The sequence below is a fragment of the Saccopteryx bilineata genome, chromosome 1 (assembly GCF_036850765.1).
Source record: "Saccopteryx bilineata isolate mSacBil1 chromosome 1, mSacBil1_pri_phased_curated, whole genome shotgun sequence".
Classification (NCBI taxonomy): Eukaryota; Metazoa; Chordata; class Mammalia; order Chiroptera; family Emballonuridae; genus Saccopteryx; species Saccopteryx bilineata.
The window spans coordinates 179,457,502-179,474,935 of record NC_089490.1 but is presented as its reverse complement, the minus strand read 5'-3'; the positions used below and the strand labels follow the sequence as shown (position 1 = coordinate 179,474,935).

The following is a 17,434-nucleotide window of genomic DNA, read 5'->3' as shown; positions in this document are numbered from 1 at the left end:
AGAAGCAGATGAGCGCTTCTCCTGTGTGCCCTGGCCAGGAATCGAACCAGGGATGCCTGCACGCCAGGCCGACACTCTACCACTGAGCCAACCGGCCAGGGCAGAAATCCATCTTTAAAGGATATATTAAACACATACACACACACACACACACACACACACACACACACCCCCCAAACATATCCGAAATACTTCTAAGGCAAAGGGCTTTATGATGACATTTCTCTTAGGCCTTCAGTTCCTTTCTTTTCTGTATAAACATGCCCTTCTCCCATTCAGAGGTGGAGTATACTCTTCTTCTTCCTTTGTGTATAGGCTGATCTTAGACCTTGTTTTACCAAAACAATGAATCAGAAGAGTTGTTTAAGGCTTGGGAGGCTTGGTCACAAGTGGCCTTGCAGTTTCTGCCTGTGTTTCTTAGAATACTCTCTTTGGGAAGGTTCTCTCTAGGGGGAAGTCAAAAGCAATGTAATAAGTATGAGTATTCCAAGTTTTCCATGTGTGAAGAAAGCATCCTCCAGCTACCATGGCCACCTGTCCCTGATATAGAATATAAGTGAAGGTAGCATCTTAGAAGAGAATTGTACAGTCTCACCTCTCCAGATGATGCCACAGGGATCAGAGATGAATCACCTAACTAAGACTTTTTGAATCTCTGACCCACAATGAGCAGCATGAAATAACTGTTTTATGTCACTACATTTTGGGGTGGTTTGTCAGGCAGCAATAAAAAAGCAGAGTAGGATAATCACATGCTTTTCCAATGTCAGTTTGAAACACTGTCTTATGAGTCTAAAGATTAGTTGACTTGCCAAGTGAAAGTAACTTAATTTAACTTATTATTTACTATTGAAGAGCCCAGTCTCTACAAAGTTCGATATAAACTCATAGAAAATTAAGTTTGATTTTTGCCCAGAAGAGATGCAAAATTACATTTATCTGGTGGAAAAATGTAAGTCCATAAAAAAAGAAGAAAATATAAATCCATACATATAGCTTTATTACAGAGCAAAATATCAACTAATATAGTTTTATACCTAAGGTATCAGTTCTGTGCAGGACTCTTCCTTACACTGACTTTATGTTTTCACCTTGGGGATCATACTTGGAACCAGCTTTGCCATTGCTTTTTCAATCAACTAAATTTATCCTTGACATGTACTCACTATATATTTTGTTTGTGAATGTTTTTAAACTTGCAAATTTTACTTTGATGTATTTTAAAAATTGTTCTTCCCCAACGGGTTCTACGTTGCCTCAGAATCACACATCCCAGTTAGTGCAAAGGAGAAGGATATTTCCAACAGAAGATAATATCCCAGTGCTGGGCCAAGCCAAGAATGGCTTCAAATTTTACATTGAGTTAAGTTACGTTCCACACACAATACTCATAAAAATACTGAGAATTTCTTCCTTGTGGCCCCCAACCTATTTTGTCAGAGTCTATCAGGAATCTTAAATTTTTTTATGGTACTTTTTAATTTAAAAGTGTCTGTACCCTTAAAAGACTAAAGACAATCAGTGGCAGGTCAGTGTGCAATTCATCATTGCCTGGACACAGTCTAGAATGGTGTTTGTAATAAATTAGACACTCAGTAAAGATTTGTTAAAGGATTGTGAGTAATAAAATGTCTATATGGATTTTTACAACAAAGAATGGTGAGTCCTGAATTAAATCCTACTTGCATTATTCATTTCATGGTTTGAAATTTTTTCTTTAAATAATCCATTTCACTAACTCCAAAATAATATATGGAAATTATATATCAATCTTTGATTGATCATTTCTCAGGAGATACCAGCAGTACTTTTTAGTAGGAGAGAGAGTTTTGATTTTGCTTGTACTTTTTTTGAGAAAAATTAAAAATTAAATTTGTATTGAGTGTATGATTAAAAAACTATCTATCAAATTATATCTCCATATGATACAAGGACAAACACTTATTAAATAAAACTTAAGTCTCCAAAAGGGTGTTTCCTGTCTGCCATGGGTCTTCTGTGCACATGTTTCAGATAATCAAATGAAAATTTGCATTGATTAAATTCTGAATTCCACATAAAAATGTCCCTTCCTTTGTTCTACCTTAAACTTTGAACTGTGAATCATTTGCATTTAAATATCCTTTTAGATTTGGATCCTTTACCAGTCTCAATATACATTTGTCTGATCACTGAGAGAGAAAAATCTCAGTAAAATGTTGCATGTATTGCTTACAATCCTGCTTAATTACTTTGAATATGTAATTAAAAATTCAAAACAAAAATAAAATCGCCAAATCCACAGAAGTGAAAATCATAGCAAATGATACTTATGCCCAATTTTGGATTTAGCATTCATTTCACTTTGAATGACTAGTCACTGTTCTTGAATGAGACACCTGTCTTCATCACATATCACACACAAAAATTCTTAGAAAATCTCGCCTATCCATTTGTTTAATTCAGTATTTGGTGACCATTTCTTGCCTATTCAGACATTTGCTGGTCCACTTATCACACACACAAAAAAATGAGGTAGCAGTATTACCTTTTTATCAAAATAAGCATGATTAGAATGGTCAGTTTTTTAAAAATTAAGTTTTGTTTTGTTTTTAAATGGAGAAATCTAAAGTTATAACACTTCCAGATCCATTCATATAAACGGATCTCTATTTTCTATGTCTAGTTGATGCAACTTCCATTGTATCTGTTCAGATATTAACTTATGTACTGTTGTGCCTTCTCTTACCTGAAATGAAAGGTAGGCACAGATCCAATCAGAAATCTATCTACAACCGAGAATCAATATTATAGCTAAATGACTTATTGACCAAGATGTCTAGGTTCTATAATTTTAACTAAAAGGGAATGTTATTGAAACTTTAAAAAGAATTTCTGTAAGAAAGACTTAGAAAGCCTAAGAATAAATAGTAACTAAATTTACTGAACATTTAAATAAAGCAAGACAATCCATTTCAAATATACTAACTACCTGTTGTGATGCTAGTTTGATTATTAATATGTCCTAACTGAAGACTTGTTCATAGGCTTTGTTTGTTTGGTCTAAGTTCCTATATTGGCTTTACTGGGCTTTCCTCACATTGCCCGGCTTACAGGATTCCTCCGCTGGGGCTGGCTGCCCCCTCTCGTTCGGTCCTATGCTCTTCATCCCTTCCCCAGAGTTCTTCCTCAGCCTGGTATCCGGATTTACAGAGCTTCCCACTTTCTTCTTCAGGAATCAGTTTCCACATTGCAGCCGCACTACACTCTATCCTTCTCCCTGTGGTTGAAGTCAGGTTGATCTGGCTGGAAGGTTATTTAATAACCTCACAGGAAATCCTGACATTAACATGAGAAATAAACTAGCTTCTGGCCTAAGGAAAGCAAGAAGACATTCTCCCAAGAATCAAAACATGCTCACTCTTTTTAGTAGGTTTTTAAAAATAATTAAAATGTAACTGTCTCTCAGCTGCACCAGGCACATTTCAAATGCTCAAAGGCCACATGTGGCTAGTGGCTCCCTTACTGGGAAGTGTGGCCATAGAACATTCCCATCACTGCAGAGAGTTCTACTGGGCAGCACTGTTTCAGATAATGTATATTTCTTTGCTCTTTTTTGTTTTCTCTAACTTGTACAAAGGTTATAAATTACTTTTATAATTAAAATAATAATGAGATCATTTACACCCTGAGGGAAACATCCTTGATCTCAAAATAAATTTAGACTGAAGGAAATCCATATCATTATCTACTTTAGCTAACAATATATCATAAATGGTGTTCAATACTGCTATTATCCAGCTTTTTATTTTTAACCAAGAAACGTTTCTGAAATTTCTTCATTTTAACTAAAACACTAATTGTTCAGTTACTCATCAGGTCCATTACCTCACTCCTTGAGAACATCTACTTAACAAGAAGTGAAAAAAAAAATTAGTTATCTGGCACTTAATCTTTAGCAGTGTTCCTTTTATATTGATGTGCACGGAAGAGCGGTGCATGGAGTGAGGAGAATGGTAGTAGAGGTATGTTGGAGATTTTTTTAGGAGCTTTGTCAAATATCACATAATAATATCAGAGATTACAGTATTGGAGACCCACCAGCCACGCTGCATATACCCTTCCATCTCCTTCTCTCTCTCTCTCTTCTTTCTATCTATTTAGCTATCCATCCATCTATCATCCATTCATCCAACCATACCCTTATTTATTTTGGTCTACACAGATATGGCTCACCCTGGGGGGGGGGTTGACTTATTAAAAATTAATTTAAAACTTGGAAAAATTCTAAGAACATGAATTTTGCTTCTCTTAAAATGTCAGATCGGATGATTCTGGATCTAGGGTTGTGCGGGCAGCTCAGCAGAGTCTGAGCGGTAGCCTGCTCCTTCACCACTGCCTGCTGTCTGCCACAGCCTGGCCTGCCGGTGTACTTATGCCACTGGCCCCAGCCATGCAGGCTTCTGAGTTTGAGTCTGTTCCCTATGTGAAGAACAGTCAGTACATAGCCTGGCTAGATGTGGAAGTGCCTAGGGAACTAAACGATTCGACACAAGAGAAATCAGGCAGCAATAATCCTATTTTATCTCAATTTAGATTAACCACTATTTTACCACCACTTCCGCACACTTCTATCAGTGTCTTGATAGGCTATATGGGTGTTCATCAGAGCAGTTCATTGTTACCATAGCACACAGTAGATGCATATTAAAATATATGCACAAAAATATCACGAGTTTATTGTCAAAACTATCCATGATAATATAACAGACAATAAAGCACCTTTACTTTCAAACGTTTTAGTTACTCATTCAATTCTGTTCATTCTTGGAAGACGTTAGTGAAAGAGGTTATTTACTCTTATTAGGGCTGCTGACTAGATATCTGTGGAACTATTATGAGGCTTCTAAGACAAATACATGTTGATAAGGGACAAGGCAAATATTTGTGTAGGATTGCTAAAATGCTCTTGGAAAGGAGTTCTAAAGGAGGCAAAAATGTTTTGTGCAATCAATGCCGGTGAAATCTGTTGAGCCTTGCAAAGCAATTACTATGAAGGACAGCGCTCCTCTGCTCTCCGCTGCATTTGTTTTTATGATTGTTGTTTCAAGCCACTCCTACTTTCTACTGTTACAACGCCTTGGTACATAGTTCATCCTTCACAGGTGCAAATATATTAAGAAGCATGGAACCTACTGCATAAAACACATGTGTGAGCAGGGAATAGCTCCCAAAGGTAACATAAAAATCCACAAAAAAAAAAATTCTAAGTGGAGCTGTATAGATATTTCTTGTTCTCTTCACTTTTGTCTCTTGGTAATTGAAAAGCCCAGGCTGTTTTGCCTAATAAGTAATGCCTATGCTCCTATGGGCATAATTCTACATTAACCAAGGGTCATTTTTAGAATAGGCTGTGTAAAGATGCCTTACAAATGCAATATTATTAAGGCGGGTAATCGCGCATAGGATTGAAAACCCAGTCTTCTTGAGGCCTTAACTATAATTTGGAGGGAGCATGTTTTAGTAGTTTAGTCCCTCCCCCTTTTAAAAAATATTTCAGAGAAATTCCAAGCAAACCAGTATGACCACCCTCAATTCAGAAATGAAGAGACTGATGCATAGAAGGAAAGTAACGTGTGCAAAACCCTAACAGAGGATAGTTAAGAAAAAGACGGTTTCCAGTTGCAGGCTTTTGTTTTCCTAACTTGATAGGATCTGCTGTCCATGGGAAAGAGACTGGCTGTCAGCTTCTAGAAGGAATGGCTGTGAGTAAAGAGCTTGGGGGAGGAATATCGAAGTCACAGACCCCATATATCTGTGCAGTGGCTCCACAGTCCTGTTTTTCTCTGATCCACTAACTCAGCCTGGCGGGCTGCAGGCATCAGCCAAGGGCTTCGCTATGAGGAGACAGGCGCTCAACGAGGCACAAGTGGCTTGGGAAATTACCAAAGAGCGAAGGGTCAGAAAGTCAGCTAACTGGAGAAAGCGTCATTTGGTTACACTGGTGACCTGTTGTTTTCCTCTTTGTATTCTAGCTCCCGCCTGGAGCCAGAGCACACACCACATGGCTGCTGGCTTTAGAATCTGAAGCCGCGCTATCCAACTTGAACGGTCAGCAGACACCTGTTAAGACAACTGCTGATTATGGGCTACAAGGCTCTGAACTTGCTTTACCTTCCCTTGGGAGCACAGCGACCGCCCAGTTAGAGGTGCATCAGCGCCCTTCGCTCCAGCGCTGGACCAGGGTGCCCAGGGTTGACAGCCGCGCAATCGTGCGGCGCTCTGCCCTGCTTCTGCGCAGGTCCAGCGCTCCACCTCGGCGCCTACGAGCGAGAAAAAGGAAGCAACTTCTGCCTCCCGGGTCCGCCCCCCGCCAGCTGGAGATCTGCCTGCCGCGCCGGGACTGCTGCCCTTCCCGCAGCCGGGACTGCCCTCCTGTCTTCGCCTGATCCTCTCGATTCCCGAGCGGACCCGCGTCCCGGAGTCCATCCTCGCCGGGTCTCCTCTGGCGGAATTGAGGAGCCGAGAGCAAGGCGAGGGGTCCGTGGAAGGGAAAGGGGGTAGAAATGCTACCAACGTTTCCAAAGAGTTGTGCCTCTGTCAAACTTGGGAGTCGCCGGGGCGAGTGAGAGTAGCAGTTGCAGGCGGTGGTGGGAACCCGCGAGGGGGCGCCGCGCCGGCCGGGGTCCTGCGGCGGCTTCTGAACCCTGCAGGCGGTGGACAGACCGCGGTCGCTGACCCCCTACCCCCTCTCCACGGAAACTTTCCCTCCACTCCTCTCTCCTGCGGGACCATCGCCCCCACCCTCGTACCTGTTTCTTTTTCTTCAAGGGAGGGGATCCTATCCTCTCCACCTCCCCATCACCCGCTCCGCTGCCTCCCATCCTCGCCACTCCCCCGCGCTGCTCGGTGCAGCGCTGTGCCCCGCGAGCGTACTTGGCCGTGGACGCCGGCTGCGGAGCCACCCGAGCCAGCCTCCCAGCGACCGCGACAGCCGGCCGGCGCGGCGCGCTCCGGCTGCCCGCACCGTCAGAGCGCACGGAACTAGACTTGGCTTTGGGAACCTTCCAATACCTTCTCCGGGTCGGCCCGATAGATCACCCTCGTTCTGACGGGCTGCGCACGTCTTGCTCGCACGTCTAAGCAGAAACGCGAGGGCCGGGGCAGTAAGTATATATAAGTCCTAACTCTAATTCACCTTCAGGGAACGAGAATACCATCCCCCACTCCAAAAAGAAAAAAAAGAAAGAATCGCTCCGGTCTTATTAAGAGGGCATGGGGGAGGGGAGGTCCACTTGAATGTTGAACTTTTCCCCCTTGTTTAAGTTAATTAAAGCTGGGGGTTGGGAGTGATAACATTCTCATTTTTTATTTTCACTTGAATGTTCTGTTTTGAGCATTTCCTTGACCCTTCCTTCCAGAACAGCAAGTCGTTACTGCTCCTGACTCTTCTTATAAAGATCACATCCCTGTATAAAGGGGAAGGTCATATTGAATTCTCCCAAGCTATTAAAGAATAAACATTTATTTCAGCGTTTACTAGTTTTCCACCAGAAAGGTTCACCCACTGGTAAGAGCATATGGTGGACAAGAACAAGGCAAAAAATAAAAAGCCTTAAGACTTTTTTTTTTTTTTGCAATAGGGTCACATTATTTAAAGTCAGTAATAATCAACAGACAATCCTGTTTTCAAAGGAAAATCACAAACTCAAATCTCAAATGCATGGAAATGAAACATTAAAACCGACTGGTAAATATTCTCAACTTCCAACTTTATACTTATTAGGCAAACAGGTCTTGTATTTAGCATTCTTGGGTGTCCACTGCCCTCTCTCCCAGGACTAACAAATGTAAGGCATGTGGCACAAGTTGTGGAATTTTTCTGGAAGGTGTTGTGATTGATAAGATGCTAAATTTTACTGAGGCCAGTTTGTGACTATAAGCGTACCATTGTAAAAAGTCCCATAAATTTAAATATATAGTTAAAGCATAAACTGGTTTCCCACTGAGATAGTTTAATGTACTTTGAATCTCTAAAAACAAAACAAAAAAATCTTGAAACCACTTTACTATTCTACAAAGAAATAGTTCTATAACAGAATCTCTAAAGAGTCACTTATTCAAGAAAACTGTACAATTCCATTTTCCTTGAATGTCTTGAACAATGTGAATACCTTATTTTGCCTTATTTCAAGGAAAGGGTTTTTCTTGTGTCTACCTCTCTTTTAATTTTTTGTGCTGTTGGGTTTTTATACGTCAGCTCCTCCTATGTACTCTCTTTTCTTCTTCTCCTTTCCCAGAAGTATAATCATAAAATAATACATTCTCTGAGTAAGCTCTGACCTGGTTAAAGGCCAGTAGTGTGTTTGAGAAGTTTCTAGTGCCCATATGCTAACAGCTCATAGATAAACTATTCTTGCAAAGAGGCTTTAAATAAGGGGCTTTGAAATAAAGAAAATGGGACTAAAAAGAAAAAGAAGTTAATAAATACAGTATAATCCCAATATTGTGCTCAGGCTCACTCTCAATTTAGTTGGCTGCAAACCTCAAACTCAGACCTTTTGGAATCTTGTTAATTCTGTTAATGAACTATTATGACTGACCAATGTGCTCTGTAAAGTCTCTCCTTTCATCTAAGAAAAAGTGTACAGACTATCAGATATACAGTTGAGATTTGAATGGTTAGTTTTTGTTTTCTCTAGTTACTAAAGAAGGGATACAAATACAAAAGAGGACCTAAGCTTCTTGGAATATTCTTTTTGAATTGTGTGTGTGTGTGTGTGTGTGACAGAGACAGGCAGAGAAAGGGACAGATAGGAAGGGAGAGAAATGAGAAGCATCAATTCTTCATTGCAGCACCTTAGTTGTTCATTGATTGCTTTCTCATATGTGCCTTGACTGTGGCCTTCAGCAGACCGAGTAACCCCTTGCTCGAGCCAGCGACCTTGGGTCTAAGCTGGTGAGCTTTTGCTCAAACCAGATGAGCCCACGCTCAAGCTGGCAACCTCAGGGTCTCAAACCTGGGTCCTTCTGCATCCCAGTCCGACGCTCTATTCACTACGCCACACCTGGTCAGGCTCTATTTGAAATTTATACAGAGAAAACTTGAATATATTAGTAAAGCAAATACACAAGAACATGTATATCTCTTTCCTAATAAGATGCATGTGCGCACACGTGTATGTGTGTGTGTGTGTGTGTGTGGTGCGTGTGTGTTAAGCCCTTCAGATAAAAAGTTTCCTTATGGGTATACTGATTGACAATTTTTAATGTTCTAATCAGGGACTGATTTAAGCGGGATCTTGGGACTTTCTTGTAGAAGTGTTTACCTGACTAAGAACAAGAAAATAATCACAAGGAGGGCCTATTGGAGCAAGGAATTCTGTACAGGCAATTATATTCAGTAAAAGAAAGGATCCAAATTACTCACTATTTTGCTGATCCCAATTATTCAGTAAAATAGTGTTTTCATTTACTTCATATTTGTTTTGCCAAATTATTGAGGACCTTTAATGTATTGGATGGTGTGCTAAGAATTAAACAACGGGTGGAAAAGATCCCATTTTGGTCCACACAGAAGTGCTATGTGGGCTGTTAGAAAGAAAAACAACTGCAATGTGACATGTGACATGTAGAGCTTTAGCTAAGAAGTGAGCACAGGTTGTAGGGGGAACCGAGGGGCTACCTGCTGCAGGGCAGGGAGGGCACAGAGGCAAGAGAAAGGCTGCTGGGTTGCTAGAATTGGGAGTAGTATATATTGGGATGTTAGGAGAGATGAAGCCAAAGGGGTAGGCAGGGAAGAATCTAAGGAAAGCTGTGAATGTCACACGGTGAAGTTGCAATTTTCTTCATTGTCGGTGTTATCAACCTGTGCATGCAGAACCTCTGGAGGGGAGATACATCAATAAAAGCAGCAGCTCTTGCAAAACAGAAGCTATTCAAGGACACAAGAGAAGGAATTACAGGCAGAGAACTGTTATACAAGTGATAGAAGACAAACAAGGGATGTTAAGGCCACCCAGGGATTAGCAAGAGCAAGGAGGCATTGCTACCTCCAGTGTGACTGAAGCCAGAGACCAGGGCCTTCCACTGGAAATAAAATCACTGCAGGCCAGCCCTGTGGGAACCAAAGCAATGGATGGGCTGCTGAGGCTCTGCTCAGAGGAGAGAGGGAGGGAGGATACAATGGCTTCCGCCTTCCCTCTGCCTTCTAACTACCTGCCAGTGCTTCCCATTGGCTAAACCTGGCCAACATTCTGACGAATCAGGAGCCTGAAAGTACAGCCTGCAAGAGTCAGTCCTTTAGGGCAGTGGTCCCCAACCCCCAGGCTGTGGACCGGTACTGGTCCATGGGCCATTTGGTACCGGTCTGCAGAGGAAGAATAAATAACTTACATTATTTCCATTTTTATTTATATTTAAGTCTGAACGATGTTTTATTTTTTAAAAATGACCAGATTCCCTCTGTTACATCCATCTAAGACTCACTCTTGATGCTTGTCTCGGTCACGTGATACATTTATCCATCCCACCCTAAAGGCCGGTCTGACCATGAAAACATTTTCTGACATTAAACTGGTCCGTGGCCCAGAAAAGGTTGGGGACCACTGCTTTAGGGGAAGGGTGAGGAGTGGATCTGGGGGCACACAGGTCCAGCCAGGCATGGTCTGCAGGCTGAATAACTATGACTCACCAATGTAGGTAGATACTACTGTTAATAAAAAACAAATTCATTTAAAGGAGATTCTGAATTAATGGTGGAAGTCTTTTGTCATTTTGAATTTATTCAGCAGGTACTACCACTATGATGTGTTTTTGTAGACTTGAAAAGGGAACTCTATATTAAAAACCAATATATCATTTTAAGTAACCTGGGGACAATATGCTCGCATTTGAATTTCAGAAAGACCATTTTAATGTCAGAATAAGCTCTACCCAGTAGAATGTAATGTAATAGCATTAGAGTAGAGGCCCTATCCTTTTATCTTTGCCCCTAGCACAAATTCTAGTTCCTGGCATAGGTTTTTAAATGCTTGCTGAATACAAGGATGAAGCTGTCTCTGGCATGTAGAAGATACTCAATTACAGTATATTTGTTAAGTGAATGAATGACTTAATGAGTGAATGAAAAAGGAAGGAAGGTAGGGAGGGAGGGAGAAGGGGAGGGGAGGAAGAGGAAGAGGAAGAGAGATGAGTTAGAAGACTATTAGAGTAATTTTGGTAGAGATCAAAGGCAATACTAATGTGGTAGAAATGCTAAGAGGACCACTGGAAGAGATAATTTAGGGAACAGTCTGCGGGTTTTCTAAAATGTGGGGGCTAAAGGAGATGAAACAGCCCAGGATGGTTACCTGCCTTTGAAGTGTCCTTGGCTTACTGATGGAGAGAGTACTGCCAGAAGTGGGGCACATAGAAGAAAAGGCTTGGGGTTGGGGGCTGCAACTGAGGAAGAAAGTGTTAAAACTTTAATATTTAGGGGCTAAAGAGAAACGTAATTCAGATTTGGACATGTTTTTAGCATAGTTCCTGTGTAAGATTCTGCTGTCTGTCCCGTAGAAAGTTTATTTTAGATCGTCCAAGAAAGCAACTGCTTTGTATAGGCTCCCTATTTGTGACCCTACCCCTACACCTGGAACAATGGCTGTGGAACAGATTCTGCTGAGTCTGTCCTAAATACTGGATACTCCTAAAGTTCAGGCGCCAGGCAGAAGGTTTCAATATTTGTCTCTTCTTTGTGCAATTTGTTTCTATATTTATAAATTTAGAACAGTCAAGATATTGAAGGAAGCTTTCTTTTTCTAACTTAAAATTAATTTGATGAATTTATAGAAGTTATAAAATTAAATGCTAAAGTTTCTAATATTCATCCCACATAAAATGGATTGAATCAGTTTGGTGGCATTCACATAGGAACTACATTTATATGAGAGGTGTTACATTTTATCATTGTAATAAACGTGTCAAGGACCTAATTCAAGTAGATTAGACACATTAAGAGGCCTGGTTTATTAAAATATCACACTGTGTGCAATTGGAGGCATGATAGGACAGGCATTTGAGCCTCCACCAAAATGAAACCAATCTTTTTGTAATATTTCTTTGTTTCACCCTTGCGTTTACCTTGTTTCATCATTGTTCTTTGTTTTTTAAATTATAGATTATTTGCTAATTGCTGAAAATGGGCCCAATAGGTGCAAAGGCTGAAGAGAACCAGACAGTGGAAGAAATGAAAGTGGAGCCGTATAGTCCCGGGCCGGCCACTCCCAGAGGTGAGCTGGCCCCTGACCCTGAGCCAGAGCTTATAGACAGCACCAAGCTGATTGAGGTACAGATTGTCCTCATCTTGGCCTATTGTTCCATCATCTTGCTTGGGGTGATTGGCAACTCCCTGGTGATCCACGTGGTGATCAAATTCAAGAGCATGCATACAGTAACCAACATTTTCATTGCCAATCTGGCTGTGGCAGATCTGCTGGTGAACACCCTGTGCTTGCCGTTCACTCTGACCTATACCTTAATGGGAGAGTGGAAAATGGGTCCTGTGCTATGCCATGTGGTACCCTATGCCCAGGGCCTGGCAGTGCAAGTGTCCACAATCACCTTGACAGTCATTGCCCTGAACCGGCATCATTGCATCGTCCACCACCTGGAGAGGAAGATCTCTAAGAGATTCAGCTTCTTGATTATTGGCTTGTCCTGGGGCATCAGTGCCCTGCTCGCAAGCCCACTGGCCATCTTCCGTGAGTATTCACTGATTGAGATCATTCCTGACTTTGCGATTGTGGCCTGTACCGAGAAGTGGCCCGGTGAGGAGAAGAGCATGTATGGCACTGTCTACAGCCTTTCCTGCTTACTAATCCTGTATGTTTTGCCTCTGGGCATCATATCTTTCTCCTACACTCGTATCTGGAGCAAACTTAAGAACCATGTCAGCCCTGGAACTGCTAATGATCACTACCATCAGCGCAGGCAGAAGACCACCAAGATGCTGGTGTGCGTGGTGGTCGTGTTTGCGGTCAGCTGGCTGCCTCTCCATGCCTTCCAGCTCGCTGTCGACATTGACAACCAAGTCCTGAACCTGAGGGAGTACAAACTCATCTTTACCGTGTTCCACATCATCGCCATGTGCTCCACCTTTGCCAACCCCCTGCTCTATGGCTGGATGAACAGCAACTACAGAAAGGCTTTCCTCGCCGCCTTCCGCTGCGAGCAGAGGCTGGACACCATTCACTCGGAGGTGTTCGTGTCTTTCCAGGCTAAAAAGAACCTGAAAGTCAAAAAGAACAACGGCCCCAGAGACTCTTTCACAGAGGCTACCAATGTCTGAGGAAACTCTGGGGTGAGAATATATGGATGAATTCTGACTGGAGCTGTAAATCTGGTTGGGGAGGGCTCCCAGGTGCATCCTAATTTCCCACTCTAAGGAAGAAAAGGAATATCTGCAGTGTCATCCATGGAAATGTCACTGGCAGAGCTGACGTAAAACACACACACATTCGAAGCTAGGGCAACAGAACAGTTTGCATACAGTTGCTAGACTGGTAGGTTGGATTACAAGGGAAAAACAGAGATGCTTGTGGCTGAACAAGAAAGGAATGAAACCTGAACAAGGAATTGGTGTTATCAGCATCGCTAAAAGGTGGTGGTTAAATAAACTGACTTTCAAATCACATTGGGGAGCAGGCTGGGGATGAGGCGTAATTCACTGCTCGCCCCTGAGCTGATGGAGACCAACCAACACCAATTTCCCTAGGGAGCCACAGGCTCTCCTTTATTGTGTTTTGTGTGTTTTTTGTTGTTGGTGGTGGTCTTTGTTTTTATGAATCTGCCTATAGATTAAATTACCAGGAAATGCTGCAGGCAAATATTACCACCTGTTTGTATGATTTCAAGGAAGTAAACTGAAATTTGCCATATAACTAGTATTGTGGCAAATGCTGGGGGAAGTCCTTAATGCTTAGTTAGCTGATTGCTCTTAAAACCAAATGCACGGTCAGTGGAGAGTTGCTTCCTCAGAATCAAAGGTTGAGATTCTTAGAATTAGAGAAATATGAACCATCAGTTAACTTCTCATGTCAGGTTGATCCACTTTTTGCTTTTTATAGATAATATTTAGATAATAAGCATACAATGTAATACATTTAGTCATCTAATTAATACTCATTATTATGACTTTTGAACATACATTATTCCTGTGTTGGAACTGAGTGTCTTCACTGGAAATTAAACCAATTAGAAAATAATTTTTGTAGCCTTTTAAAAACATTTTGTGGTTATTTGTAAGCAATTTTTGCACAGGTACATAGCTCTAGTGTGTTTACAGAACACTGCAGTGTTATTTTTTTGAAATTCATTTTCAATGGATGCATTCATGATTAACAAAATGGTATAATTTCATGAAAATAGAAACCATCTGGTAAGAAATCTTAAAAACACTGGATTCATTCCACTTTGCAAATGTTCTATTTGGACCAAATTATTTGGATAACATGAGTATATACATAATAAAATTGTACCTGTAAATAGTGGAACATAGATACTATAGTATTTTTCATTTGATAATTTTATGAATATAACTTTTATTATTTTAAGAGTGCCCAGCCAAATAGGCTTAAAACCTTCCTCTGTTTATGACAAATAATTGAAATGTTAAAATAATTGTACTTTTTCTGGATGCAGTTAAAGAAGTATTATGGTGATCATATTTTTGTAAATACAGTCCTTGAATTTGTAAAACGGTTCTTAAATTCCATATGAGTATTACATTAAATTACAAACATTAACTTTTTGAACTGCAGAGTTTTATTTTATGGGTATATTTAAAATTCATATTAAGGCTTTTACTGAGTTACTCCATGCTAGAAATGCAAGACTGGTCCTGAAGTGGACTGCACTTTCAGAATACAGAAAAAGAATGAAAACAATAGAATTTAGATTAGGTAGAAAACTGATAAAGAAGTAAATAAAAAATACTGTGTATCTGTAATATATCATATAGTTAAAGATTTCATTTTTCTGTTAAATTTGACATAAATGTCAAAAAAAGAAGTGTTTTGTCCATTAAGTAGCAGTTACTTTGCATAATATATTAATAGAAAATTGTGGTTAAAAGTTTTTTGGTGAAGGCCCTGGCTGGTTGGCTCAGGGGTAGAGTGTTGGCCCAGCATGTGGAAGTCCCAGGTTCGATTCCTGGCCAGGGCACACAGGAGAAGCACCCATTTGCTTCTCCACCCTTCCCCCTCTCCTTCTTCTCTTTCTCTTCCTCTCCCACAGCCAAGGCTCCCTGGGAGCAAAGTTGGCCCAGGTGCTGAGGATGGCTCCGTGGCCTCTGCTTCAGGTGCTTGAATGGCTCCAGTTGCAATGGAGTGGTAGCCCAGAGGGACAGAGCATTACCCCCTGGTGGGCATGCCTGGTGGATCCCGGTCCGGCGCATGTGGGAGTTGTCTGCCTGCCGCCCCCCACTTCTCACTTTGGAAAAATACAAAAAAAAAATGTTTTTTGGAGAATTCTTACCCTGTATATGTATGCTACTGTATTACTTATTGTAGTAGTAAATTATTAGAATTAATGATATAATTAATATCTATGACCTAATTAATGATGTTAACTCAATAAAATATCTTTTAAAATAGTAATTTCATCTGTTAAAATAAAAAGAATTTGGAAAACTAGAGAAATTAAGTGATATTTTATATCAGATCCTGTTCAAGACAAGATAGTAAACCTTTCACACAATTACAAACAGGAAACTTATGGGGGCTCCTCACCAGCCTAGCTCTCTTTCCATTCTGCACACGAATCTGAGTCCGTGGATATACTCCCATGTCTAAAAATGCTTGAATCTTTATTTTGAGACCAGGCCTTTTATCTGAACTTGTACTTCTTTTTTAAAAAATTTTTATTAATTTTAATTTATTGTGTTTACATGGATTCAAGTGTCCCACTGAATATAACACTCTCCCCCACCCCCGTGTCCCAATTTATGCCCTCTTTGCCCCCTCTAACTCTCTCTCCCTTCCCTCTGGAATTTGCTGTTCTGTTGTCTATATTTCTGTGTTATGTATATATAATTTCACTAATCCCTTCACCTTCTCTGATCCCATCCCTTCATCTCCTTCCCTCTGACAGCTGTCCCTCCAGTCCCCGTGACTCCGCCTCTGTCTCTATTCTGTTCCTCAGTTCACTTTGTTCCTTAGATTCCACATATAAGTGAGATCATATAATATTTGTCTTTCTCTGCCTGGCTTATTTCACTGAGCATAATAATCTCCAGATCATTCATGCCATCGTAAAAGGTAGGATTTCCTTCTTTTTCATAGCCGTGTAGTATTCCATTGTGTATATGTACCACTGCTTTTTAATCTACTCATCCATTGATGGACACTTGGGCTGTTTCCAGATCTTGGATATTGTATACAATGCTGCAATAAACATGGGGGTACATATCTTCTTTTGAATCAGTGATTTGGGATTCTTAGGATATATTCCTAAAAGTGGGATATGTGGGTCAAAAGGCAGTTCTATTTTTAATTTTTTGAGGAATCTCCATACTGTTCTCCACAGTAGCTGCACCAGTCTGCATTCCCACCAGCAGTGCGGGAGAGTTCCCTTTTCTCCACATCCTCGTCAGCACTTATTGTGTGCTTTTTTGTTAAGAGCACCATTTTGACAAGTGTGAGGTGGTATCTCATTGTGGTTTTAATTTGCATTTCTCTGATTAGTGACACTGAACATTTTTTCATATGCCTATTGGCAATCTGTATGTCCTCTTTGTAGAACTGTCTGTTCAGTTCTTTTGACCATTTTTAATTGGATTGTTTACCTTCCTGGTGTTAAGTTTTAGAAGTTCTTTATAAATTTTGGTTGTTAACCCCTTTTCAGATGTATTGGTAAATATGTTCTCCCATTGTATGGGTTGTCTTTTAATTTTGTTCATGGTGTCTTTTGCTGTGCAAAAGCTTTTTAGTTTGATATAGTCCCATTTGTTTATTTTGTCCTTTATTTCACTTGCCCATGGAGATAAATCAAAAGTATTGCTACCTAGCCTTCTCAAGCTATTTCAAAAAATTCAAGAGCAGAGAAGACTTCCAAGCTCCTTTTATGAGGCAAGCATGATCTTCATTCCAAAACCAGGTAAAGACACTACAAAGAAAAAAAAAAACTATAGGCCAATATCCCTGATGAACTTAGATACTAAAATTCTCAAAAAAATATTAGCAAACTGGATCCAGCAATACATGAAAAAAAATCATATATCATGAGCAAGTGGGATTTATTCTGGGAAGGCAAGGCTGGTACAATATTCACAAGTCAGTGTGATTCATCACATAAACAAAAGGAAGTATAAAAATCACATGATAATATCAATAGATGCAGAAAAAGCATTTGATAAAATCCAGCACCCACTTGTGATAAAAAATCTCAGCAAAGTGGGAATACAGGGAACATACCACAC

At 40.6% G+C, this 17,434-nt stretch overlaps 1 protein-coding gene across 1 annotated transcript; it reads left to right on the top strand.

Annotated features, from left to right (window-relative positions):
- The first annotated feature begins 7,016 nt into the window (after positions 1-7,016).
- On the top strand, positions 7,017-15,584 carry NPY2R (neuropeptide Y receptor Y2). Its single transcript, XM_066280283.1, has 2 exons — positions 7,017-7,145; positions 12,137-15,584. Exon 2 carries the CDS (start codon positions 12,158-12,160, stop codon positions 13,304-13,306), a length of 1,149 nt encoding a protein of 382 aa, XP_066136380.1. The 5' UTR covers positions 7,017-7,145; positions 12,137-12,157; the 3' UTR covers positions 13,307-15,584.
- The last annotated feature ends 1,850 nt before the right edge of the window (positions 15,585-17,434 follow it).

Bases quoted from the DNA above. Each gene is read 5' to 3' on its own strand.
- NPY2R (XM_066280283.1), top strand. From the start codon at position 12,158: ATGGGCCCAATAGGTGCAAAGGCTGAAGAGAACCAGACAGTGGAAGAA.